Source organism: Labrus bergylta, chromosome 16 (assembly GCF_963930695.1).
Source record: "Labrus bergylta chromosome 16, fLabBer1.1, whole genome shotgun sequence".
NCBI classification, from domain to species: domain Eukaryota; kingdom Metazoa; phylum Chordata; class Actinopteri; order Labriformes; family Labridae; genus Labrus; species Labrus bergylta.
The window spans coordinates 16,735,760-16,763,388 of NC_089210.1; the positions used below are offsets into that span (position 1 = coordinate 16,735,760).

General features: G+C 38.6%; 2 long non-coding RNA genes and 1 gene segment (V, D, J or C); all 3 read left to right on the top strand.

Annotated features, from left to right (window-relative positions):
* Positions 1 to 17,746, top strand: part of LOC114921854 (uncharacterized) — a 34,248-nt gene extending 16,502 nt beyond the window's left edge. The window contains exon 3 of the long non-coding RNA XR_010668833.1: positions 17,281 to 17,746. This is a non-coding gene — a long non-coding RNA (uncharacterized lncRNA). The remainder of the gene's footprint in view (positions 1 to 17,280) is intronic.
* On the top strand, positions 10,235 to 10,818 carry LOC136182984 (Ig heavy chain V region PJ14-like). The segment is given in 2 exon segments: positions 10,235 to 10,277; positions 10,357 to 10,818. Coding segments are annotated over 2 exon segments (360 nt in total).
* LOC136182986 (uncharacterized) lies at positions 14,435 to 15,927 on the top strand. The gene is made up of 2 exons (XR_010668828.1): positions 14,435 to 14,630; positions 14,724 to 15,927. It is a non-coding gene; the product is annotated as an uncharacterized lncRNA (long non-coding RNA).
* Positions 17,747 to 27,629: the final 9,883 nt, after the last annotated feature.

Genomic DNA, 27,629 nt, shown 5'->3' on the forward strand with positions numbered 1-27,629 from the left:
CAATAACTCTGTGGTTCTGTTTCTGGATTTGCAGCAGAACAGAGAAGATGCACCAAGAATAACGTGAAGACATTGCTGACATCTCAACATGAGAAACTAAACATGTTGGAAACAAGTCCTTAAACAATGACTACAACAAAGAATCACTGATGTAAACACACAGTTTATCTTCTCTCTTCTGATTTTTAAACAATACAACTCATAACTGAACCAGAAGACTTTAATGTCCTATATCCGATTTTTGTCATTCAAACTTTCATAAATTATGTTTTCAATAATCAATTCATTAATGTAGAGAAACACTTTTATAAAAGCTTGGTGAAAGATATAATCTGAAGAACATCACGGGGAGCAACTTCCTGATAGATGTAAGTTCTTAGTACACGTGGGCACAGCTGTTATGTTCCCAACATGTTGGATAAAGGAGCTGTGTGTTTTTAATTTGCTTTGTGTTATTGCTGAAATGCAAGCTGTCCAAATGGAAATATAAAAACCCCAAAGTTTGCCATCTTGAATGGACACTAATGATTTACTTCTGACTGTGAGGAGGAGTCAATGCAAATCTCTGATGTGTTCCTCCTCTACTTATGTGAGTGCAGAGAGGACGACAGAGAACAGTGGACACACAGTTGAACATGATGGACTATAGGACAGGACTGCTGCTTTTTACTGTCTGCTGGGCAGGTGATGATCATCACTCATCTTTACTCTAAAAAGTCTTCTGAAAGTGTCACATCTGATGGTTTTCTTTTCTGTCTCTTCAGGTGTTGATGGTCAGACTCTGACACAATCTGAAGCAGTGGTTAAAAGGCCTGGAGAATCCCACAGACTGACCTGTTCAGCCTCTGGATTCACATTCAGCAGCTACCGTATGAGCTGGGTCAGACAGGCTCCTGGAAAAGGACTGGAGTGTGTCAAACAGTACTCTCTCTGTGCTTTTTATTTATAGAATAAACTTCACTTTGATGTGAAAAAAATAATGCATCTCTGGTATTCTTCCACATGTTCTTCAAGTAGTATGATAACATCAAATATTTAGTGGTTCTGACTATAAACGTGAATCTTCTTGCTTGAAGCAGCTGGTCCTTGAAACTTTTAACTCAGGGAATGTGTCTGTCTCTCCTTGATTGATAAAAAGGGAGATTTTAACACCTATTAAAATTATGTTTTAAAGAGACGTTTGAAATGCCAACGCTCCGAGGATTTTAATTTTCTGCGCACACACTTAAAACAAAATGGTGATAATAGACCATGTTTACACAACAATGATTCCATCCTAGTAATAATTACCATAGACACAAGCCTGATAAAAAAAATGTTTTTAAATCACTTACGCAAACCCGAAGCACACCATAAATGATGAGGCACCACTCACAGAGAGTGTTATGCGTATAGGGAGGGGTGGGTCAGAGTAACTCTGCTGCAGAATGAGTATGTTTAGACGACCTGCAGAAAAGATCATGTTGGGGCTTTAAGCAGTGATGCAACCAAAAGGTCAAATAGACTGCTGTGTATTACTGTGTGAGATTTACCCACTGATAAAAGAGGCCAGAAGAAAAATAAAACCTGACGAAATGCATTTTTACAAAGGCCAACAGAGGGCGATAAAAGATCAAACATATAATGGCAGAGCATTGTGACAAAGTCTCTTAAAGCTCAATCACAAGAAGGAAACATTCAGCAGCAGTTGATTCGGTGGGTTCAGCCTAACTGTTGGTTTTAAATCATAGAGACAATAATAAAAAGCTTTGTGACCTGCAGGCTGTCACTTCATTGAAGCTGGTGACGTCTAAAGTTGTGTTTCTCTCTCGTCAGAATTTAGCTGACAGTAAAACTACTTTGTGACATTAAATACATTGAAAAAAAGATTTATCAAAATGTCTCAAAAAATCCAATCTCCAGTGTTTCAGTATCACGTCCTGGACTGTGACTCAACTTGAAAACAAGCACTGGTGATTCAAACCAGACTTCAGCATTGACTGCATTCAGACTTGGAATTTGAGAAAATGGCTCATATTTATTGATTGAAAAAGACTTTTGATTTTTTTGGTCCTAAAATGTATTCACTTTCAAGCATGTGCTGGCACGAGAGTTCACCTGCATGTGACTATTGTCTCTGTAAGGATGCAGAAAAAGGAACCACAAATTGTGCAGACATCTATCAAGGATTCATCCAGAAAAGTAACTCAGTTAACGAGGTCATGACTCTGACGTGACTCTGTTTCTTTGACTCATACTCCAGATTTGGTGATTCCACAACAACACTGCCTATCTCATTGTTCTACCCTTTTATTTGGCTAAGTTATTTAAACACAGATTAACATCACCATGACAACAGGTAAACATGTTCAATTTGTCTATTGGTGAAACGATCAAATCATGATTGGTAGATATTTATAATAAACATTCCTGTGTCAAATAAGGATAAATAAACAGATACATCTATTATCTAAAATGTCAACAAAACCATAAAAGGTGAACACTAACTATCCCAGAACCAGACAAAATAATTTAGACAATCAAAAAAATCACCCTTCCATCCCATAAACAGAATATGAAGAGATGATGAGAAATACATTTGCTTGCTAGGAGTCAAGCCAAGTCTGTCTCTATGCAAATTGAACTTCCTCACAGTCTGATATAAAGATTCATCATCAGGCTGTGAGTCAGAGAAGAAGAGAAGCTCCATCATGTCAGGTTCAACACCAACCATGTTGCCTGTAGCTCTGCTGCTGCTGCTGGCTGCTGGATCCTGTGAGTCTCACTGAGGCAGACACACTGACAGTATGATCACAGCACAATGACTCTAAACATACTGATTCAATATTCAACATGTTTTCCTCCACAGGTGTGAAGTGTGAACAGTTGACACAGCCAGCCTCTGTGACTGTGCAGCCAGGTCAGAGTCTGACCATCACCTGTCAGGTCTCTTATTCTTTTAGCAGCTACTGGACAGCCTGGATCAGACAGCCTGCAGGGAAAGGACTGGAGTGGATTATACGAGGTGCTGTGGGATATAGCACACATACCAAAGATTCACTGAAGAACCAGTTCAGTATCGACTTAGACTCTTCCAGAAACACAGCGACTCTAAACGGACTGAATATGCAGCCTGCAGACTCTGCAGTGTATTACTGTGCCAGAGACCAAGAGTGACACAACCCATCAGTAGAGCTGAACAAAAACCACTCAGAGCCTGAACACCAGTAACATGAAGCCACCAGAGGAGGAGCCCTCACACCAATAATGATCATATCAAACATTCAGTGACACAAACAGTCTATAGATAAAGTGTACATGGCAATAAAATGAGGAACTGATGCAAAAAAAAGATTTCTAATCCTTTTGGTAGTATGAGATGAAAAGATCATCCATGAGAGGACAAGTCAACCTCATTGTCTTACACCTTTGGGAAACAGACTGCAGAGAGAATGACAAATGTTTAAGTTTCATTGCAGCTTTTGTTTGATCCAAGGTAACAGAGTTCATCTGTTTGACTTTTAAGAAAACACAACAGGTATTCATGGTGTACCCAGATTTAGAAAACGTGAAATCTCAATGACTTAAATCAAACATATTTGGCTGCTGTCCCAACTCCTGCATCATTGATTACGTATATAAAAATAAAATGTCCTTTTATCAAGTTAATCTCTGATTTCACTCTACTGGCATGATACAACTGATGACCTTTCAATTTAAAGTATCCAAGACAGAAGTCAAAAGTTATTGCTCTCTGAGGAGGAGTCAATGCAAATCTCTGATGTGCTCCTCCTCTACTTATGTGAGTGCAGAGAGGACGACAGAGAACAGTGGACACACAGTTGAACATGATGGACTATAGGACAGGACTGCTGCTTTTTACTGTCTGCTGGGCAGGTGATGATCATCACTCATCTTTACTCTTAAAAGTGTTCTGAAAGTGTCACATCTGATGGTTTTCTTTTCTGTCTCTTCAGGTGTTGATGGTCAGACTCTGACAGAATCTGAAGCGGTGGTTAAAAGGCCTGGAGAATCCCACAGACTGACCTGTTCAGCCTCTGGATTCACATTCAGCAGCTACTGGATGGCTTGGGTCAGACAGGCTCCTGGAAAAGGACTGGAATGGATCGCTTTTATTAGTAGTGGTAGTGGTAGCATCTACTACTCTAATTCAGTCAGAAGCCGGTTCACCATCTCCAGAGACGACAGCAGACAGCAGCTGTATCTGCAGATGAACAGTCTGAAGACTGAAGACACTGCAGTGTATTACTGTGCCAGAGACCCACAGTGACACAACCCATCAGTAGAGCTGAACAAAAACCCCTCAGAGCCTGAACACCAGTAACATGAAGCCACCAGAGGAGGAGCCCTCACACCAATAATGATCATAACACCAGTTCACTGTTGAAGATTAAAAAATAGTCATTTATAGATTCATATAGTTATTTTGCTTAAAGTATAAGTGAAAGAAATACAACAAAGTTTATTTATAATACATTTCTGGGATCTCAAACACAAATTACATAATTTGATCAATTTTAGTAATAAAGCTTTACAACTAATGATCACATCAGACACAGAGAATAATCAGATGGATGATGGGAGATAATGATGATTTGTGTTTCTACAGGTGTGCACTGTATTGATCTCATCACACCAGGCTCAATGGTCGTGCAGTCTGGACAGTCTCTGACCCTCACCTGTCAGGTCTCTGGTTACTCTCTGACTGATAACAGCTATGCAACAGGTTGGATCAGACAGTGCGAAGGGAAACCAATGAACTGGATCTGTAATAGGTTGGGTGGTGGAGACTTTTACCAAAATAATGCTCTGAAGAACAAGTTCAGCTACAGGACAGACACGTCTGCTAGAACAGTGACTCTTACAGGGCAGAATATGCAGCCTGAAGACACTGCAGTGTATTACTGTGCCAGAGAGACATAGTGAGAGACAATAAAAGGAGAGTTGTACAAAAACTACTTCCTCTATTTTCCACCATAACGGGGAACATTCATATTTATCAGCATTGATACTGTTATCTACTGGAAGAGATGAAAATTCAGTTTCCACCTAGATAATCAAAACTTTTTTCCTTGGTAGTAATGTTTGCAGACTTTGCAAAACACTACTTCTGTTTTTATTCAATGCAGCTGATTAAATTCTTTGTATCTGTTTGGAGAAACTGTGTCTACATTTGGTTTGAACTCCAAGCATACAGTAGAGATCAACACGTGGTGGAAATATGAAAAGATTTAAAATATTCCACATGATATGAAGATAGTACACCAACATTATTAATGAGTAATTATATATAATCACATACACACAATATTACTGAATTAACACAAGAAGAGTAGAAAAGCTCTTTCTAATAGCATTTCCTTATCACCTATTTATTGATTGTTGCTGCTCTCTTTGATAAGATTAATCCTAAAATGAATTAAACCAGTTATTAGTAAACACTTTCAACCAATCTGATCCTACAGTATGATCACATATATTATATCTGTTATCATATGTAAAGCAGAGATGATTTCCAGTCATCTTTTCACTCTGCAGATATAAAAACAGTGAACAGACTCTCCTATTGGCTCCAGTCAGACCATCATTGATGCTTCATATGTTTGATTGTATGCAAACTCAGTGAGCTTCATTGTTACTCAGCTATAAAAACTTCCCATCAGGCCGTCAGTGGAGTTCACAGCACGTCACTTTCAACATCAACCATGTTTTCTGTAGCTCTGCTGCTGCTGCTGGCAGCTGGATGTGAGTCTGTCTGCATCTGTCAAAGTCAACAGTTCTTCTTCTGCAGTTTAACTTGATCATTTCTTACTAAACATGTTCTCTTTTTAACAGGTGTGAAGTGTGAACAGTTGACACAGCCAGCCTCTGTGACTGTGCAGCCAGGTCAGAGTCTGACCATCACCTGTCAGGTCTCTTATTCTGTTGGCAGCTACTACACAGCCTGGATCAGACAGCCTGCAGGGAAAGGACTGGAGTGGATTATAGTAGGTGCTGTGGGATATAGCACATATACCAAAGATTCACTGAAGAACCAGTTCAGTATCAACTTTGACTCTTCCAGCAAAACAGTGACTCTGAACGGACTGAATATGCAGCCTGCAGACACTGCAGTGTATTACTGTGCCAGAGAGCCACAGTGAGAGACAATAACAGGAGAACCATACAAAAACTACTTCCTCTTTTGACAACAAACACTGAACAATAATTTTGTTCAGTGTTTGTTGTCTGTACATTTGTATCACTGGTCTTGTACTTTTACATAATATTATCAATTTCATTTCAAAAACAGAGTTTAAGAATAAATCAAAGTTGCAATCCCTTTAATATATAATAAAATATATCCTCTAATTTGATGTAAATATTTTAATTGATGTGCTCATTTACACAAAAGGGACCAAATGTGCCTTACATGTATGCAAAGTGACTGATTTAAATGTGTGTAATCAGCACCAGAGCTCAGAGACTTTGTCTTTCTTGCAACACAGGTTTTGGTGATATGAGGATAAGATGGTTTCTTATTGTCTCGTTTGTGCAGATTTTACTGAGCAACATAATTCTTCTTTGATCTTGGTTCAGAGTTCCTCCTTCTTGTGCAGACTTTTTTTCATTACTTTATGTTACAATCATATTTGCAACATTGAAAAAAAATCAATCACATTATCCCACATTATTCAGTATTAAAACTTAAATAAAAATGTGTCAGGTACTCGTTCTGGAATTTTCCTTGTTCAAATTTAAAAGAACCTTTTTAAAGTCTGAACCTTTTAAATACAATTAAATACAAAACTGACTATTGTTAGAATCATACTGTATGTACATCACCACCAGAAACCTTGTTCATCAGCAAACTTAATAAAGTAGTTTCCTAATTTACATAAAATGGTTATTACGACATGATTAAAATTATTTAACAAGAACTGAAGTTCCACCTTTTCTTTCGACTAGGGAAACAGTTAAAGGAAACACCACAACACGTCCCCATCATTTAGAGTTTTTAAAAACTAAGTCAGCTGATCTACAACCCTCTGAATGTAAATTGGCCTCCATGTGTTGCCATATAAATAAGTCATGTGTGTATGAGCATCAGTGAGAGGACAGACCAGCCCACATCAGATCATCTTCATCATCAGTCATGTTCTCTGCAGCTCTGATTCTGCTGCTGAGCGCTGGATCCTGTAAGGAGCTTTTCAACTGTTTAGAAACAACTCATAATCAGATGGATGATGGAGATAATGATGATTTGTGTTTCCACAGGTGTGCACTGTATTGATCTCATCACACCAGGCTTAATGGTCGTGCAGCCTGGACAGTCTCTGACCCTCACCTGTCAGGTCTCTGGTTACTCTCTGACTGATGACAGCTATGCAACAGGTTGGATCAGACAGCGTGAAGGGAAACCGATGGACTGGATCTCTCATCAGTGGGGTACAAGTGGACTCAGTCAAAATAATGCTCTGAAGATCAAGTTCAGCTACAGCAGAGACACGTCTGCTGCAACAGTGACTCTAACAGGACAGAATATGCAGCCTGAAGACACTGCAGTGTATTACTGTGCTAGAGACTCACAGTGAGAGACAATAACAGGAGAGTCATACAAAAACTACTTCCTCTGTTTACCACCATCACTGCACATTCAGCTGTATCAGCATCTTTAATTTCAGTTTAAAAAAATCTGAGTATTGGTTGACTGAATATTGGAATCATATACTATGGTCAGGTTTTATACTCGATTCTGATTGGTCACAGGTTGTTGATTTCTTTCTAACTTTGATTAGTGTCCTCTAAGTAGTTCCTGATAATGATCAAATCATCTCTTGCTCCTTATAGTTCATGGACAGTTTATAAGTATTTTGAGAAAATGATCTATGATATATGATGTTGCCCTGCTGAACGTTGCATGCATTATTTTGCTGTGGAAACCAGAGTTTGTCAGTGAAAGCTGATAAAGAAAAATGAAGGAGAATTATCCGTATATAGGGGAGAAAAAAAAACTGGGAAAAAGAGGAAGAGGAGTAAGCGTCGGGACACTGGCAGACATGATGGTAATGAACGCTGGTTGGAGGGCCCAACAATACATTTTTACCTATAGGGCCCCAACAGACTCTCGAATCACCACTGAATATAGGTCATCTTTCCTGAAGCAGTGGTTAAAAGGCCTGGAGAATCCCACAGACTGACCTGTTCAGCCTCTGGATTCACATTTAGAGGCTATAAGATGAGCTTGGTCAGACAGGCACCTGGAAAAGGACTGGAGTGGATTGCCTTTATAAGCACATCCAGTACACCAATCTCGTACTCCTCGTCAGTCCAGAGCAGATTCCTTGCTACTAATGTTTGCAGACTTTACAAAACACTACTTCTATTTTTATTCAATGCAGCTGATTAAATTCTTTGTATCTGTTTGGAGAAACTGTGTCTACATTTGGTTTGAACTCCAAGCATACAGTAGAGATCAACACGTGGACAAAACATGTAAAGATTTAAAATATTCCACATGATATGAAGATAGTACACCAACATTATTAATGAGTAATTCTATATAATCACATACACACAATATGAATTAACATAAGAAGAGTAGAAAAGCTCTTTCTAATAGCATTTCCTTATCATCTCTTTTTATTGATTGTTTCTGCTCTCTTTGATAAGATTAATCCTAAAATGAATTAAACCAGTTATTAGTAAACACTTTCAACCAATCTGATCCTACAGTATGATCACATATATTATATCTGTTATCATATGTAAAGCAGAGATGATTTCCAGTCATCTTTTCACTCTGCAGATATAAAAACAGTGAACAGACTCTCCTATTGGCTCCAGTCAGACCATCATTGATGCTTCATATGTTTGATTGTATGCAAACTCAGTGAGCTTCCTTGTTACTCAGCTATAAAAACTTCCCATCAGGCCGTCAGTGGAGTTCACAGCACGTCACTTTCAACATCAACCATGTTTTCTGTAGCTCTGCTGCTGCTGCTGGCAGCTGGATGTGAGTCTGTCTGCATCTGTCAGAGTCAACAGTTCTTCTTCTGCAGTTTAACTTGATCATTTCTTACTAAACATGTTCTCTTTTTAACAGGTGTGAAGTGTGAACAGTTGACACAGCCAGCCTCTGTGACTGTGCAGCCAGGTCAGAGTCTGACCATCACCTGTCAGGTCTCTTATTCTGTTAGCAGCTACTACACAGCCTGGATCAGACAGCCTGCAGGGAAAGAACTGGAGTGGATCGGTAGCGGAGCTGGATCCACCAGATACTACAAAGATTCACTGAAGAACCAGTTCAGTATCGACTTAGACTCTTCCAGCAACAGAGTGACTCTGAACGGACTGAATATGCAGCCTGCAGACACTGCAGTGTATTACTGTGCCAGAGACCCACAGTGACACAACCCATCAGTAGAGCTGAACAAAAACTACTTCCTCTTTTTACTACCATCACAATATTTCATGTGATTCACAATCAACTATGAAAATTCTGAGTGTTGAACAAATACTTATCAAGTCATCAACTTCATTTTTTTTTTTAAAACACAGTTTCTCAATAAATGGAAGTTTAAGTTTTAGTCCCCTCTTACTTCAGTGACATGGAAGACACATTCAAATTGTGAATGTAGACAAGAACTAATAATATAAAATATATAGAGCAGCAGTTAAATCTACAGCATCTCTATGATACATCCTAGAAGTAATCATTCTGTAGTGAACTATTTAGATATGCATGCTTGGGGAATGTAAACTGCAGCAACAAGAAGAATTTTATAACTTCATGTGTTGAAATCTTACCATGAAAGACTTCTGACATGTGGTTAATAATATCCATCAAGCTTTACTGTTTCTGAGCACCAAGTGTCATTAATGAAAAACACAGTTTCTCCCCTTGTGAACACTTGTTCCTTAAAGCCACCAGAGGAGGAGCTCTCACACAACAAATGATTTCAACTTCATTTGACTGTAACAGTAAAGAGAGAGAGAGAAACAGTCTTAAGGCTTTATTAGATCTTCTAATAAATGTGTCACTTAAACATTGTTTCAATCCCTATCTCTGATTAATTGAGAGTTTAAGAGTAATACTCACTTTTACCAGGATTTTGAAATATTTTAATGAACGTAGTCGGTTGATTTACCATCCTGTGTATGTAAATTAGGCTCCTCTTGTTGCCATATAAGAAAGTCCACTGGGTGTGTTAATGCATCAAGTTCTCACATCAGATCAGCTTCATCATCAGTCATGTTCTCTGCAGCTCTGATTCTGCTGCTGACCGCTGGATCCTGTAAGGATATTTTCAACTGTTTAGAAACAACTCATAATCAGATGAATGATGGAGATAATGATGATTTGTGTTTCCACAGGTGTGCACTGTATTGATCTCATCACACCAGGCTCAATGGTTGTGCAGCCTGGACAGTCTCTGACCCTCACCTGTCAGGTCTCTGGTTACTCTCTGACTGATAACAGCTATGCAACAGGTTGGATCAGACAGCGTGAAGGGAAACCAATGGACTGGATCTGTCATAGGTGGGGTGGTGGAGACTTTTACCAAAATAATGCTCTGAAGAACAAGTTCAGCTACAACAGAGACATGTCTGCTGGAACAATGACTCTAACAGGACAGAGTCTGCAGCCTGAAGACACTGCTGTGTATTACTGTGTGAGAGACCCACAGTGAGCGACAATAACAGGAGAGTCGTACAAAAACTACTTCCTCTGTTTACAACCATCACTGGGAAGATTCAGCTGTCTCAACATCAAATTATAAAAATTGTTTGTGAATACGTGTCAGAAATACAAAAATCAAAATGTGATTTACTCAATATCAGACTCCTACATCATGGTCCGGAGGTATTACTGGACTGTGATTGGCCACAGAGTGTCAAATAATTTCTAACTTTGACAGTTTCTTCTCCAAGTTGTCTGTGAGTTCATGATAATGGACATTTTGTTTAACAATTCATAACCACACTCAGATGCAGAGGAAAGTCCAGGACACAAAAAACTGATAGTAAGAAAAAGTTCTCTACTCAAATGTTTGTAGGTCAAACACAGAGAGGCAGTCAGCGAGGGCAGAAAAATCCAACGAGGGCAAATCCACAAAATCCAAAGAAAGTTCAAAACCGGGAAAAGCAAACAGGGAAAATAAGGCTGGAAAGCATGAACACACTCAGGAGACGATGACAATCTGTCAGAGGGCTGGTAGAAACACAGGGGTGAATATACAGGGCAGACTTATTGCAGGTGAGACACAGGTGTGTTGGGACAAAAGGAGGGAAACCAAAGAATTGCAGGAAGATGGGCTACATGTTATTCACAAGCAGCAGATAACAACATAAAACAGGAAGTGAACACAGAACAAAAGAAAACAAAATGGCTGGACTAACAGAATATCACAAATTTTGATAAAGAAGCTGCAGAATTATTCAGTTAGCTTACAGGTGTATTTCAGTTTACTGGAACAGCAGACGCAATTATTCCTGACGAAAGTTTCAGAGTCACTCTGCAGATATAAAAACAATGAACAGACTCTCCTATTGGCTCCAGTCAGACCATCATTGATGCTTCATATGTTTGATTGTATGCAAACTCAGTGAGCTTCCTTGTTACTCAGCTATAAAAACTTCCCATCAGGCCGTCAGTGGAGTTCACAGCACGTCACTTTCAACATCAACCATGTTTTCTGTAGCTCTGCTGCTGCTGCTGGCAGCTGGATGTGAGTCTGTCTGCATCTGTCAAAGTCAACAGTTCTTCTTCTGCAGTTTAACTTGATCATTTCTTACTAAACATGTTCTCTTTTTAACAGGTGTGAAGTGTGAACAGTTGACACAGCCAGCCTCTGTGACTGTGCAGCCAGGTCAGAGTCTGACCATCACCTGTCAGGTCTCTTATTCTTTTAGCAGCTACTACACAGCCTGGATCAGACAGCCTGCAGGGAAAGGACTGGAGTGGATTGGAGTGAGATCCACTGGATACACTTTCTACAAAGATTCACTAAAGAACCAGTTCAGTATCGACTTAGACTCTTCCAGAAAAACAGCGACTCTGAATGGACTGAATATGCAGCCTGCAGACACTGCAGTGTATTACTGTGCCAGAGAGCCACAGTGACACAATCTATCAGTAGAGCTGAACAAAAACCCCTCAGAGCCTGAACACCAGTAACATGAAGCCACCAGAGGAGGAGCCCTCACACCAATAATGATTAACACCAAGCACTGAACCTGGGGAACAGAGCCTTTTCCATTGCTGCCCCTCTCCCTCTGGATCTCTCTCCCCAAACACACCTGAGACCTTTACGGACCTGCCACAATTCAAATCACTGATAGAAACATTATAAACACTGCTTTAAATTTCTAATGTTTCTTTTTGTACCATTGTTTAAAAGTGTTTTTCTTTAAATGTGACTCTGTACATCAAATAAATTAAATGTATTATAATTATTTTTATATATATTAAACACCAGTTCACTTTTACAGTAAGGAGAAAAACAGCTGTAAGACATTATGAAAATACCTTTGTATTAAACAGAATGACTCACAATTATCAGGATCACATTCACATTAGTAACTGAACCAGAGGTCTTTAGCTTCCTCTATGGTGATCTTATTCAATCAAACTTTTAGAAAATGAGATTTTAATACCACTGTTGTTCTCTGATACCCTGAGCCCATGTGACAAAATCCTCCATGAATGTTGAGAACAGAAGACACCATCAAAGAACATGATGGGGATTAACTTCCTGTTAGATGTGAATAATTTTGGTACATGTGATCACAGATGTTACTTTATGTTCAATATCTGTCAAAAAGTGGAGCTGTGTGTTATTCTGCTTTGTGTTCTTCCTGATTGGCTGCCTGAATTGATATACCGAAAAAAAGAAAAGATTAGCAAATAAAAAGGTCAGTTGCGTTGAAAATTTAAGTCCATAAGTAAAGAGGTGATATCCAAATTAAATTATTTTCTTATCTATCTGAGGAGGAGTCAATGCAAAACTCTGATGTGTTCCTCCTCTACTTATGTGAGTGCAGAGAGGACGACAGAGAACAGTGGACACACAGTTGAACATGATGGACTATAGGACAGGACTGCTGCTTTTTACTGTCTGCTGGGCAGGTGATGATCATCACTCATCTTTACTCTAAAAAGTGTTCTTAAAGTGTCACATCTGATGGTTTTCTTTTCTGTCTCTTCAGGTGTTGATGGTCAGACTCTGACACAATCTGAAGCAGTGGTTAAAAGGCCTGGAGAATCCCACAGACTGACCTGTTATGCCTATGGGTTTACAATGAGCAGCTACCATATGAGATAGGGATATAGTCCTTAACATACAGACTCAAAACAAGTTGGAGTGACTGATTCCAAAACCAAAAACTGATTCGGCTACAAAGTAATGAGAAAATGATAAACCTGATGTAGGAGTTATTACTCTCTCTACAATAAATGGAGTGGTTTACTGCTCCTCTCTCTTACACTGCTAATGTCAACCAGAAGTATATCAGCAGTTCTTCATTTTATTGAATTACATTTTAAAAGGATACTCAACAAGACTAAAGCACAGACATACTTTCCCTGTCAGAATAATTTTTAGGTTTGTAATTACCGTAGGCTTCACCACTTGAACGAAAAATCAATACCCACAAACATCCAGACCTCTTAAATCTTCACCAAGGATCCTGGAAAGGACTTTTAAACCAAACGTTAAACAACAACAAATGATTAAATAGACTAATAAAACAATAGTCTTTTCTTTCTCAATGCTGGGTCCTTAAAGCTTGAGAGGGCAGATATAGGTTTGTGTGTGAAGACATGTGCTCCCCTCTTATTGTTGTATGAACTGACAAAACTGCGTCCTGCCGACTCACTCAGCTGTGTATTACTGAGTCTGTGTACGCTCCACTGACACAAATCACCAAAAGACCAGCACAAATAATCCAGAGCAATGCAGTTCAATCACACATAATGTTGACTTTATAAAGACAACACACTCTGATAATTATGATGTGAGGAATCTTTATGTATTCACAGAACAATAGAGGATTTTTGTTTTACCTGTACATGAGGAAGAATAGCGTGCTATAAACCCAATCAGACTTCCACTGCAGCCGACATCAGTGCAGAAAAAAACGTAGAGAAGCTTGATTGTTCCTGAATATTTATAGATTAATGTTGTGTATCGTGATCCCAAGAAATGCTTGGGGAAACATTTAATTCAGTGCTCATGGAATCGGGTAGAAAATATCATCTGATAACATATCTACATTAACAATATAGCTTCATCTCAAACACACAAGCTACAATATTCCCTTTTGCATATCAAGATGAAAAGTAAGAGATCATCATTTAGGGAAAAAACATGCTTTGTCGATTTGCCATGACTGTGATATTTTAGAGTTTGCTCTGTTGCTGAAGATATTCTCTTCTTATGGAAATGTATCAGTCACAGTTTCTCTTTTGAACCTGTAGAGGGAGGTCTATGCAAACTCGTCCTCTCTTATAAACACACCGTCAGTAACTTGTGGCAGATCAATCGGACAGTTCTGAACACTTTTGAAAATCTGAGATCAGACAGCACTGAACAGAGGAATGGGTAAAAGTAGTATCTGGAGTTTATTACTTGTAGTTACTATTCATGGTGAGACAATCCATCCTGCTTTAATACTTTGTGTAAATGTCAAACCTTTTTTTCAAGTTTTGTTGCTAATGATCAATATTTCTATGACCACAGGAGTTTGGAGTGAGATCAGACTGGAGCAGTCTCCCTCTGAGGTGAAAAGACCTGGAGAGACAGTGAAGATGTCATGTATCATATCTGGGTTTGACATGACGAGCGACTATATCCACTGGATCAGACAGAAACCAGGGAGAGCTCTGGAGTGGATTGGGTGGATGAATGCTGGCAGCAATGCTGCTAGCTATGCAAGCTCCTTTCAAAGTCGCTTCAGTATGACAGAAGATGTGCCCAGCAGCACTTAGTTCCTCCAGATCCAGACACTGACAGCAGCAGATTCTGCTGTTTACTTCTGTGCTCGTGAAGACACAGTGAGTGAGGACAGTGGAGCAGCTGCACAAAAACCTCCACAGAGAATCAGCAGTGTGATCTCAATCATATCTGTTTTTTCATACCATCATACTAAGAGTTATTGATTTGATTTACCAAGAAAAAGAGGACATGAGACAAGTCTACAGTGTTCACTGAATTACGTTATTTAAACAGACCCAACATAAATCATAGTGCAAGTGTGAAATCCAGTGCAAGCAAGCAGTTGGCAACATTTGGCAATAGTGGCAAGATCGGAAGAATCCTGGCTGGGCTGAGAAAGTAGAATAAATAATTAGAGCCCGACAGATTAATCAGCCAGCAAACATTAACGGCTTATATTAGCATACCAAGTTACTATTGGTATTGGCTAATGTTATTGCAGATATGTGTCGATATCACTGCAGTTATTCACCAGTCAAATCGCCTTTTAGTTGAGTGTCATTGTATTACACTATCAGTTCTCTTTCACCAGCAGAGGGCGCTCTTTGGATTACAACAAGCATTAATACTCCAAAGAGTCAAGTGAAGCACGTCCATGCGCAGTTACTTTTCAGTTCAGTGAGCATCTTGTCTTCATGAAATATCTTTTCCACAAGTGGTATCACTGCATTTGAGGTATAAACAAAATACATTCATATATATCTATATTATCTATCCAGCTCTACAAACAGAAAATACATTTAAGAAAGATATCGGCCAATATATCAGTACCAGTTTTTTTTCTCTTCCTAATATTGATATCTGTATCGGCCCTGAAAATCACTTATTGCTCAGGTCCTACGAACAATCACAACAACCACAACAGATAATACAGACTTATGGCTACAATGCCAATTATGTGTAATATAAGTGAATATATGATTAAACTTTTATGAATAATTGCAGTCAATCAGGTCTCATATTCTTCTTTTCTCTGTTTACTGTCTGGTCACTGATGGAATTTATTTCCAGTTCCTGTGAGCAGTTTTTTTTAGCTTCTTATTGAACGGACTAAAAGTAAAATTCCTATGAACGTCCTACAAAAGCAAATGAGATGATCTGGAAGAAGATTGTTCTTTTTTTATTCTTTGTAATCTCTTTCACCGCAGGGTGTTTGTCGGGAAAGACGATATACAGCACTCTGCCAAACTCCACACAAATGATTCATAAGTGATGTTTTGATGGTTAAAAGACAGCAGGAGGATTTATTTTATCAGAAAACACAGCTTTTCTCCAGCACGGGACAAGATCAGCATAAAGAGAAGATATGCTGCGTTGACAAATATCAAACACAAATGAAAAGTTCTTCACTGTTAATTTAAGCTAGCAGAGACGAAGGAAAATCTCCTAAAATGAGGTCAACAGTGAAAGTTTCAGAGTCAACACCCTCAAGTAATTCTTTAAATATCAATAATGCTTTCCCAATCCACTCAACACATATTCGTTGAGGTAAAAAGACTTTCACAATCCTTTCAGATGAAAATATGTTTGCATGTTTTCCCAAACTGATTGTTACAAATCTGACACAGAGTACAGGATCAACTCATTTTATGTTCTTCGTGTCTAACCAGCCTTGAAAACTCCATTCATTTAAAAACACATCTAGTGTAGAGAGATGAAGCAGAATCTACTATATATGTTTTTTTCCAAAGCAACAAACATCAGAGAGTAAGTACAACTCAAGCAAGGATCTAGAGAAGAGGAAGTAACGTCTGGTTCAGACTGCACCAGTCAAATGATGTTGAAACTGACGCTGAATCTTCATGCTTTTCATTTTTAGATATGTGAGGTGTGGCAATGCAAATGTTCCCTTTTTCCATTGCTTTTAATCTCCCTGCAACTTGAGAACACACCAATCCAACAACCAGACCTATACACACATTTTTACAATGACTTTATCCGGGTGTTTAACATTTCTCATGCTATCAGTTTCTGGTAAATACACACACATATATAGCCTTGTCTTTGTATGTGTCAGGGTTTGTGTGTGGCTCTGTTCTGATCAGTCTGTTTTTCTCCACAGTGGTGCGCAGTCAGACTCTGACTGAGTCTGAACCGGTGGTAAAAAGTCCTGGAGAATCCCACAAACTCACCTGTACGTACACAGGAATATCAGATTCCAGCGCTGATATCAGCTGGATCAGACAGGCTGAAGGAAAAGGACTGGAGTGGGTTTCCTACATTTCTGCTCCGAGTGGAAGCAATAAATATTATTCCACGTCAGTCAAGAATCACCATATCAAGAGACAACAATGTGGACCAGGTGTATCTGCACATGAACAGCCTGACAGCTGAAGACTCTGCTGTTTATTATTGTGCCAGAGACCCACAGTGATACAGGAAGTCAGAGAGCTGTACAAAAACTGCTGCAGATGTTACTGTGTCTGACTAATGACTCACTGAAAGTTATGTAAAAAACAAACAAAAAAACAACAGTTTTTGTTTAGATTCACCCTTTTTTTAAACACCATGCCCTGACCCCAAGTTATCCTCCACAGATACAAATTGAAGTAGGAATAGTTCTAACACTAAGAAATGGAGAATGGTAAATGGACTTGAGCTTGTATAGCATTTGTATAGTCTTCTGACTACTAGTGCTTTTACACCCAAGGTCAGACCTACACATTCACACACTGATGGTAGAGGCTGCTATGTGAAGTGACCATCAGTGTTAACTCATCCATTCATACACATTCATACGCCACCAAAGAAGCAGCAGTAGCAACTCAGGGTTAAATGTCTTGCCCAAGGACACGTAGGCTATGTAGCTGCAGGAGCTGGGGATCAAACCCTGAACTTTCAGTTGAGAGACAGCCTACTCTACCACTAAGCCACAGCTGCCATACTCATGACTGATCCCTCCAATTGACTTATGGTCTGTGCAAACTTATTACATTTTTAATTCTCATTACAAAATGTTTGATCATTTGTTTTGATATTTAGACAATAAAATATATTTTTAACAATAGATTCCTTAAATAAAAGATTGTAATGCTTTAGTTTGAGGATTATCATAGATAATTGAAGAATAGGCATCATCTTCTATTCACCATCATCTGAATTCTTGTTTCTCAAATATTCAGATTAATATGCATACATAAACCAAAGTATCACAATGATTCATTATGACAAATTATCAATTATAAGATGAAGAAAATTATAGAATTTAAGTTCAGTGTGATTGTTACCCACTGCTAATAATAAACGTTTCCTGACGCTCCATACAGGAAACAGTGTTTAGTTTTTGTATGAGGCTTTATCACAGTGCTACGTGGGGCACTGTGATATACAGCTGTACAAAAACCTGAGAGCAACAATCTTAAACTATCCTATTTTAAAGATGGACAAAAGGGGACTGGACAAAATATCTCACATTGAACTATAAGGAAACTAACGTGTAATGGTTTTTATAAGCAGATTTTTAGGTAAAAGTTGTTTATTTAGTAGTTTGAAGTCGTAGGTAGTTCATGTATGTAAATGTTATTCTTAGTAAATCTCAACTTTAAAAAGAGTCAAAGACTCAACATGAACATACGCTTATAGGGGGACACTAGAGTTTCCTACAGATCAGGACTTGTGGTTTTCAAACCTTTAATAAGGTGTTTTTCTGGTTCTTCAGGTTTTTGTTGAAGCATTGAGTTGAGATGTATCACTGTGCTTACTTTGACTACTGGGGTCAAGGGACTGCAGTCACTGTTAATTCAGGTAAGTCACTTTAAAACCTTATTTTTAGTGATTACTATATTTATCTTTTTTTAACTGATTTTTGATGCTTGAGAAGTTGGACCCGGTCGTAATGTTTAGGTTTACAAATAGCAGAATCAGAAAGCAGAGACAGTTGGTTGGTAATGCAGCTGTTTCCTTGAAAGCATTAGAAAACGGCTTTCTTGGCATTACAACTCTATGCAGGACAGGGTTTTAAGTAAACATGACTTTGTCTGGATTTTAACTGCTGCTGGGGAGGACCTCAGAATTTTTTCCCCACATTAATATTCACCAACTTTTGTGGATATTCACAAGACCTCATACTGTGTGATGAGAGGTAAGACTACCGTTGAGCTGAGATATATTTAAGTTTTCTGTGTGAAAGGTCTCTGTGTGAAAGTATAAAATAAATATAAAGTAAATCGCAGGAAAATTGACCTTCATGGGACTTTATTTTCGCAATGAAGATTAAATTGTTGACCGTTGATATTGAGAGCATAGCTCATAAAATAACTTTCTCTCACAAATTGGCAACTATTAAACAATAGGCTTACATAAATATTCTAAATACTCATTTAATACATTATATATACAAATTATATTATTATCATGACATCTTAAGGTTTTGCTTATGTGAGGTTCTTTCATTAGTATTTTCACCTCCAATCCGTTGACTGGTGTTGACCAGACAAACAAAAATAAGATGAATGTTAGATTTTCTCATATTGTTTTCAAAATATTGTCTTATATTTGTTTACTGTGCAAACTGGCTAAATAAATTCAAAAAGTTGAAAGGTGTGAGGATTTCTGGAATCAACCTTATCTACATTTTTATTTAATCAGTAACCGTTTCTTTATTAAGTACAATTTAAAAATATATATTATTCAAACATTTGTTTCTGACAAGGATACAGGTTTAAGGAATGTGTTTTCATAATACCTCCATTTTCCGTCTATTAAAGACAATCTGGTATCCACGATTAAGTGAGTTTTAATAAAGATGGAAAATTAATTTTTAATACTTTGTAGACTGAATAAATAAAATATCGGGGGAAAAATTGCAGCTGAAAACAAAACATCAAAATAATGTAAAACAATGAGATAGTTATGAGATAGGGGCGGGCAGTAGCTCAGTCTGTAGGGACTTTGGTTGGGAAGCGGAGGGTCAGCAGCTCATTCCCCCTCACTCTGACTATTTGATTGATTGATCTAACATAGAGCACTTTGGGTCTGCCTTTTGTTATTCAGTCATTAAAATATAAAATCTATTTTGTTTACATTTAAAAAAGGCAGTTGTGATAATAATCAGTAATTTCTATTAATTTGGCTTTATAAAATCTTTTCTAAAGGAACTGCACCGACTCTGTTCCCTGTGGTTCAATGCGGCTCTGGGACTGGAAATCAAATCACTGTTGGTTGTCTGGCTCATGACTTCATCCCAAAGAGTACTTTCCAGTGGACGGATGAAAGTGTCAAAGTTGAAAGTAGGTGATTTTTAACCTTCTATCATGGCTCTTTTACGTTTTGTCCAAATGCATTTTCTTGTTTTTATGTTCAGAATTGTCTATATATTTCCATCCAGTATTATTGAAGAAATTCTTTCAGCTTGATCTGATTTCAACTTAATCTCTATCTCTGCTCTTTCATTCACTTGCGTAGTGCCCGAACTCCCTCCACAGATAACGTTGGTATTGGTGCCAAGAGGAGACACTCAGGCTCTGATGTGTTCAATTTATGATTTTTTTCCCAATGAATTGACAGTAAAATGGAAGAAAAATGAAATAGAAGAAACTGGCTTCACTACTTGGCCCCCCAAATCATTCAGGAACACGTTTTCAGCTGTCAGTGTTCTGAATGTGAAGAACACAGACTGGGAGAGTAAAGCCGTGTACACATGTGAGGTGAAACACAAAGTTTTCTATTTCTATGATTTCAGAGAAAGAAAGGCTAACTGGCTTTTATCAAGCCAGCTAACTCGACTCACCTGAGCATGCCACACATGTGTTCCAGACGGACAATGGTGTGTAAAATCACAGCGGTCAATATAGTGTAGATGATTTCGGTTAGTTTTAGCTGGCTTTTATCAACCTAGCTAGGTCGACTCACCTGGAAATTCCTGCTCTTTGTTCATTTGAATGTCGGATGTGTTGCAGACGGGCAATGGCAGAAATTTACGACAAATGTACAGAAAGTGATTTCAGTTTGTTATAACATTTTCTAGAGTTTTCCTATGAAGGATTTTGGCTTTTTTTTTTTTTTCAAAGGTACACAACACACTCAGGCTTCCCCTCAATAGTTGATCAAATTTCAAGTTTAATACTCCAACTAGAAGCTGTATCATCGTTCGTCTGAGTGTCTGTCAGTCCTTTTCAAGTGTTACTTACCTTTACGGAAGGTGGACTTGTGAGGAAGATAAGTTGCATGTTTTTTATGTTATGTGAGAGAGTCCAGATAAGCTCTAGTCAAGTCAAGATCCAATGATTTATGTTGGGAACAGTAAGTGAGTAAAGCACCTGTTTTATGCGGCATTACTATGAAGCCACACAACCATTCTCCACTAGCTACAAAGTTTTCTAGTGAGAAGCCTAAGACAAACTGATTCATCTGCAAGGTCTTCAATCTACAGCTCAGAGGGCCAAAGTGACAGAACTCTCCGTGCTGTTCTAGTTAATAATCAAATTAATATAATAATCATTTGTTGAGGGGCACCGATAGCCTAGTGGTTAGTGTGCAAACCCCATGTAACCCCCTCTCTCTCTCTGCAATTTCTGACTCTTTCCACTGTTTCCTATATCTAAATAAAGGTATAAAATAAATATATCATGATTTGTTGACTAGCAGACGCCAAGCCTAGAATAAAGACTACTAGTCGACTAGAAAACTATTTAGAGGCGTCAGCCCTACATACTAAAACACACCTTTGTTATGTACCTCTGGATGTTTGAGTAAGCGTCCAATTCCACGTCTCCATGTTGCTGGTCGGCGTCCTTTCCCACCACACGCTCGGCTCTGATGAACACAAACAATCAGAGTAGGATTATCAAACAGAGGGAAGAAATCTGGAGAAAGACCTCCTTGTCTTAATATCCAAAATTACCGTCACATCAGAGCTCCAGAGTTTCTATCTATCCTGACCTTATGTGTACAACTCCTTGTAAGGGAATTATTTGACTATTGTGACTGAAAAAATAAAAATAATAAAAAGAGTTATGAGTTCATCATCAACCAGTTTATGATCAGAGAGAGCGACGCATGCTCTGCTTCCTCAGAAGTTCACAGGACAACTTGGGTGAAATATCTCTTGATTTTTAAACTAAATATTTCAAAAATGATGGCAGATTTTCCAGCAGCTTCCAGGCTAGGTGACCCTTAAACTCCTGTCAATGCTTTATATATTACTGCACAGCTGGGCATCTTGGACACACTTTTTATGCCGGTTTAGACTGCATTATCAATTATATACGTTGTTTTCTATCAGGAACAATTTTGGCTGGTGTGGATACCCTCTATTCATGTTCCACAGTAAAGTTAGTTTAATGTTGTAGGGCTGTCACCATTAACTAGTAAATTGTGATTAATTAAAGTCTGAAATGAATGCATCATTATGTTTTTCAAAGCACATGCTATTTTGTCCCTTTAGCCTCCCCGTAGATAGTCGTCCTCAGTGTCTCCCTGTAGTCTCAGTGATGTAAAAGAAGGACACTGCTGCATCTTTGAATGTCTCATTTCACTTCAACAAACTCTCAGACAGCTCAGCTGACAAGTCCAAAGTAATATCTACCTTATGACATCGCACATTGACCTTATGACATCGCACATTGACCTCATGACATCACACATTGACCTTATGACATCACACATTGACCTCATGACATCACACATTGACCTCATGACATCACACATTGACCTTATGACATCACACATTGACCTCATGACATCACACATTGACCTTATGACATCACACATTGACCTCATAACATCACACATTGACCTTATGACATCACACATTGACCTCATGACATCACACATTGACCTCATGACATCACACATTGACCTCATGACATCACACATTGACCTTTGTTGCCATTCCTTTGAGCAGTTTGACGTCAGTTTGGGATCCCTAACCACTTACTGTTTCCGTGCTTAAGTTCATGTTGTAACCTTCCATCTACCAGAAGGGCCTTACTGTATTTCAAAACAAAAGGATTGTATTCAACCAGCAAGTAGAGTATTCTCAGCTAAAGAGAGTACAAAAATTCAAAATAAAAGTTAGCATTTTTTGTAAATGCGAAAATGGAATTTTGAACATGTGTTTAAAAATGCAATTAATCCCAATTAACTATTGAAATGTTCTGATTAATAAATGTAATCCTTTACATACACTATTTATAAAAATATAAATAGTGTAAATAATTTTCCCTCTTTTTTGAGGTAACTGGAGTGACAGTCTCATAGGATATCTACCAGGACTAATTGGTTAGTTTCATTCATTTTATTCATTTAGCATTGGATGTAACTAAACATAAACAAATAACAGAAGCTCAAATGTATTTATGAAGGTAAAATGTGGAGAAAAAAACTCTACTAAGGATTAATGAGCACTTTACTATAGCTGTTACACTCTGGATTACAGATCTTATCATCCAGATGTGAGAAAACTTGTTAGACACAAACCACACATCCTCATGACTATTATTTTATATTTTTCAGAATACTGTTTACAGTGTAAACCTTAGCTATGTAGCCTGTCAGTAACCATCACATGAACACAGACAGTGCAACATAGCTAAATATAATAAATGTTTAACCATAACTGATTCACCACTTCTACTTGGTGTGAAGAAAAACGTCAACAGAAGATGCTAACTCCTCGACGAACCTTCAACGTTTCCAGCAAACGGCTCATTCCTCTCGTCTCGACGATATTAAAACTTAGGAATGTGTTTTTCTTCTTCAATTCTTGCTACATTGTTTACAGTCCAACAAGAAACTTGTGATCTGTAAATCAAGATCATGTTATTGGACATCATCCACCATGTGGTCATACATACAATTATTTATTCAATCCATTCTTGCTCTGTTCACCAAAGTGCTTTACAGCCCACACAGAAATACTGTTTGCAAATAAGAGAAGGAAATTACCTTGCCCTTTCTCTGGAATTTATCTGGCTAAGTAGCACCTACTCGACAAATTTCTTCTTTAACAGGCTGTTACATCAAGAGATTAAAGTCGAATATTAACGATCAGAGCACAAGAGTTAAAAAATGAATAATGTAGTTGTTGTTTTAAAACCACTAGAGTGCTGTCAGTGTCAGTTATTTAAAGTTGACATTCAGATCTTCTGTTCTCATTGATCTAAACCCATTTAGGCAAAGCACTCTGATGAAGTTTTTGCATTTAATCAAACAGGTTTCAGTTCCTCTGCAGCTGGTTTCCACTAAAGGCTGTGGGAATTTCTCTGAATGTCTTTGTGCTCAAACACCTGCGAACACTGAAACAAAACTATCAGAATCCAGAGTGTCAATGCAAATCTGCAGCGTTAGGCTTTCTACACGACCACAGCTGCACTCACTGGACAACGAGTACAAACAGGAGGAACACAAAAGCTTATAAATATTCTGCTTCTATAACACAAAACGTTAAAATCACTCATAGGTTGTAACTTATTCATGACTATGCTGCTAACAGTTCATGAATAAAGTTCATATCAATTCAGCTGGCAGTTAAACAGTTAGCAAGACATGGAAAGTATTTTTCAGAAAACATAATTTTCTTGATTTGAAAAAACAACAACAAAGAAACTCAGCATGACTCCATGATTGTGTCGAGATAAATAAATTGCACCCAAAAGCATGTTTAACAAAAAAAAATTCACACTAATTGCAGGCACAGTGTAAGAGCTAAAACTGGGGGTCTCTTGTACGACCATTTACTGCAGTGCTTTATGTTGACTGTGGGTGTCGCTGTAAGACTTCTGCTCAGGTATGCATATTAGAAAGAGTCAGGTGTGTGATCCAGGAAGGTTTCTGAATGTGAGGTTTGCTGTTACTGTGAGTTTGGGGAAGTTTGTTTGGCTCAGTGATGGACTTTAATTCACATTGTTGCATGTTTGGATCAACAAACTGTTCTAACCACAACCCGGTGTGGCTGTCAGTCATTTGTAAAGGTTGAGTGTAAACTAAGGAAAAGCGTGTCAGCCAGGTCACTCCTTGATCAAGCATCTCAACAACTCAGTACTAGACTGACCTCCTTTACACACAGCGTTAAGTTCAAACTATATAAAATGGAAAATATTGACGTCAAGATGTCGCTTTCTAAGTCAAAAAGGAAAGTTGACAATGAACACAGACAGTTTCAAGAACGATGGACATTACAGTATTTTTTTGTGGAGTTTAGTGGACATGCAACCTGCCTGATATGTCAGGAAAGAATTGCCGTTTTAAAGGAGTACAATCTCAAACATCATTACTGCACTAAACACGGAGAGCAGTATGAAAAGTACCAGGGAGAGGAGAGGAAACAGCGTGCCACGCAGCTACAGAGAGGACTTCTTTCTCAGCAAAGTCTTTTCCACAAATCCAAGAAGGAGGCCGATGCTGCTGTTGAAGCAAGTTACGTGTTGAGTGAATTAATTGCCAGAACGGGGAAACCATTCACGGAAGGACAGTTTTCTGAAGGAGTGAATGTTGCATGTTGACATTCTGTGTCGAGAAAAGAAGAGTTTGTTCAACAATATTTCTCTATCGGCAAACACTGTGGCAGAGCGGATTAGCAGTTTATCAAGTGACATTTATGACCAGTTATGTGACAGAGCAAAACGTTTCACTGCATACTCTGTGGCGCTTGATGAAAGCACTGATAAAACGGACACTGCCCAGCTGTCCATATTCATCAGGAGTATTAATGACCAATTCGAAGTGACTGAAGAGTTGATGAGTTTGTGCGCAATGCACGGCCGCTCTACAGCTGAGGACAGTTTTCAGCAGCTCTCTGATGCGATTAAGCGCGGGTTTGCCATGGAATAGACTGGTTGGCATCACCACTGACGGAGCCCCGTCCATGACAGGCAAAAAAAAAACGGACTAGTAGCGCTGGTACAGAGAAAATTAGAGGAGGAAAGTGTAGATCCAGCAGTTGTTCTGCACTGCATTATACACCAACAGGCACTGTGCAGCAAATGCCTGAAATATGAACATGTCATGTCTGTTGTCCTGAAATGTATAAACTACATCAGGTCCAGGGGTTTACAGCACCGCCAGTTCCGGGCCTTTCTAGAGGAGATTGAGTCAGCATATAGTGACGTACTTTACTTTACTGAGGTGCGCTGACTCAACAGGGGAAACGACTTGAAGAGATTTTTTGAGTTAAGAGCAGAGGTGAGGAGATTTATGGAGGATGGCAGAATGGATGTTCCTGATTTGCATGATCCTAAATGGGTTATGGACCTTGCATTCCTAGTGGACATAACACAGCAGCTGAACATCCTCAACCTGAAGCTCCAGGGTCCTGATCAGCTCATAACAGCAGCATATGAAAGTGTGAAAGCCTTCTGCACAAAACTGAGATTGTGGAAAACTCAGCTCTCTGCCAAAAACCTCAGTCATTTCCCAGCATTCAGATCTCTTGTGGAACAGGGCACAGCATTCAGTGGTGATGAATATACCTCTGCTATTGACAATCTTCTGCAGGAGTTTGATCAGCGTTTTGCTGACTTCAAGGAACACCGGGTCACTTTCCAGGTATTTGCAGACCCTTTTTCAGCTGATGTTGAGAGTGTCCCAAGTGTGTTGCAAATGGAACTTGTTGACCTGCAGTGTAACAGTGAACTGAAAAATAAATTCAGAGAGGTACAGGGAAGGCAGACCTGACTGGACAGTTTCTAAGAGAATTACCTGCATCCTTCCCAGAGCTATCCAAATTGTTCAGTCGTGTAATGTGCCTTTTTGAAAACACATATCTGTGTGAGAAACTTTTCTCGACAATGAACTTTAATAAATGCAAGCAAATAAAATCCAGGCTTAGTGATGCACACCTTGAAGCTGTACTCAGGGTTTCAACTGTGACCTCCATCAAGGTAAATGTGGCTCATCTGTGTGAGCAGAAGCGCTGCCAGGTGTCTGGCAAGAAATAAAATGCAGGATTAATGTACTGGTATTTTGAGTAACTGCATTTTTTGGTTCAGTGCAGGTTTTATTTATTATTTGATTAAGTTATTTTAGTTATTTAAGTTATAAAGCAAACACAAAAGACTTGCACTACTAAATAAAAGCAGATGTTTTGAAAAATGTATATAAACTGCTGTTTGTATTAGTGATGTGTGACAAAATTTTGCGGAAACAAAAAGTACATTTGTAAAAATAAAGTCCTTTTTGTGGTGCTTGAACTTTGTAGTGGCCCTCCTTTAAGTCGACAGTACTCCCAGTGGCCCCATGCCAGTTTGAGTTTGAGACCCCTGCTTCAGAGTCTGAACACCAGTAACATGAAGCCACCAGAGGGGGAGCCCTCACACCAATAATGATCATAACACCATTAAAACTGACAGTACTGATGGGTTGTGTTTAAAAACAGTTAGTTACTTTCTACCTCAGCAGTGTATACTTGTTGTTTGTATGAAATAAAGAAGACCTAGCATCTTGGTTACATTTAAATGTAATAACTGTGTCTCTCATATTGCAGCTTCTACTGTGCAGTGTGTACTTCAGGCATTTATTGAGTAAGGCCCTGCATTAGTATCTCTATAGTGCAGCTCTTGTTCATTACATTATCCCGTCGATCATGCAAAATGTATTATTGTCCTCCTGATATTTATTGTGAAAGGCCTAAATACATGCAATCAATAATCATTATCTGTCTTTCCCCACTCCTCTTCCCTTCACACAGTCACAACTTCATCTTTTCTTTCCATT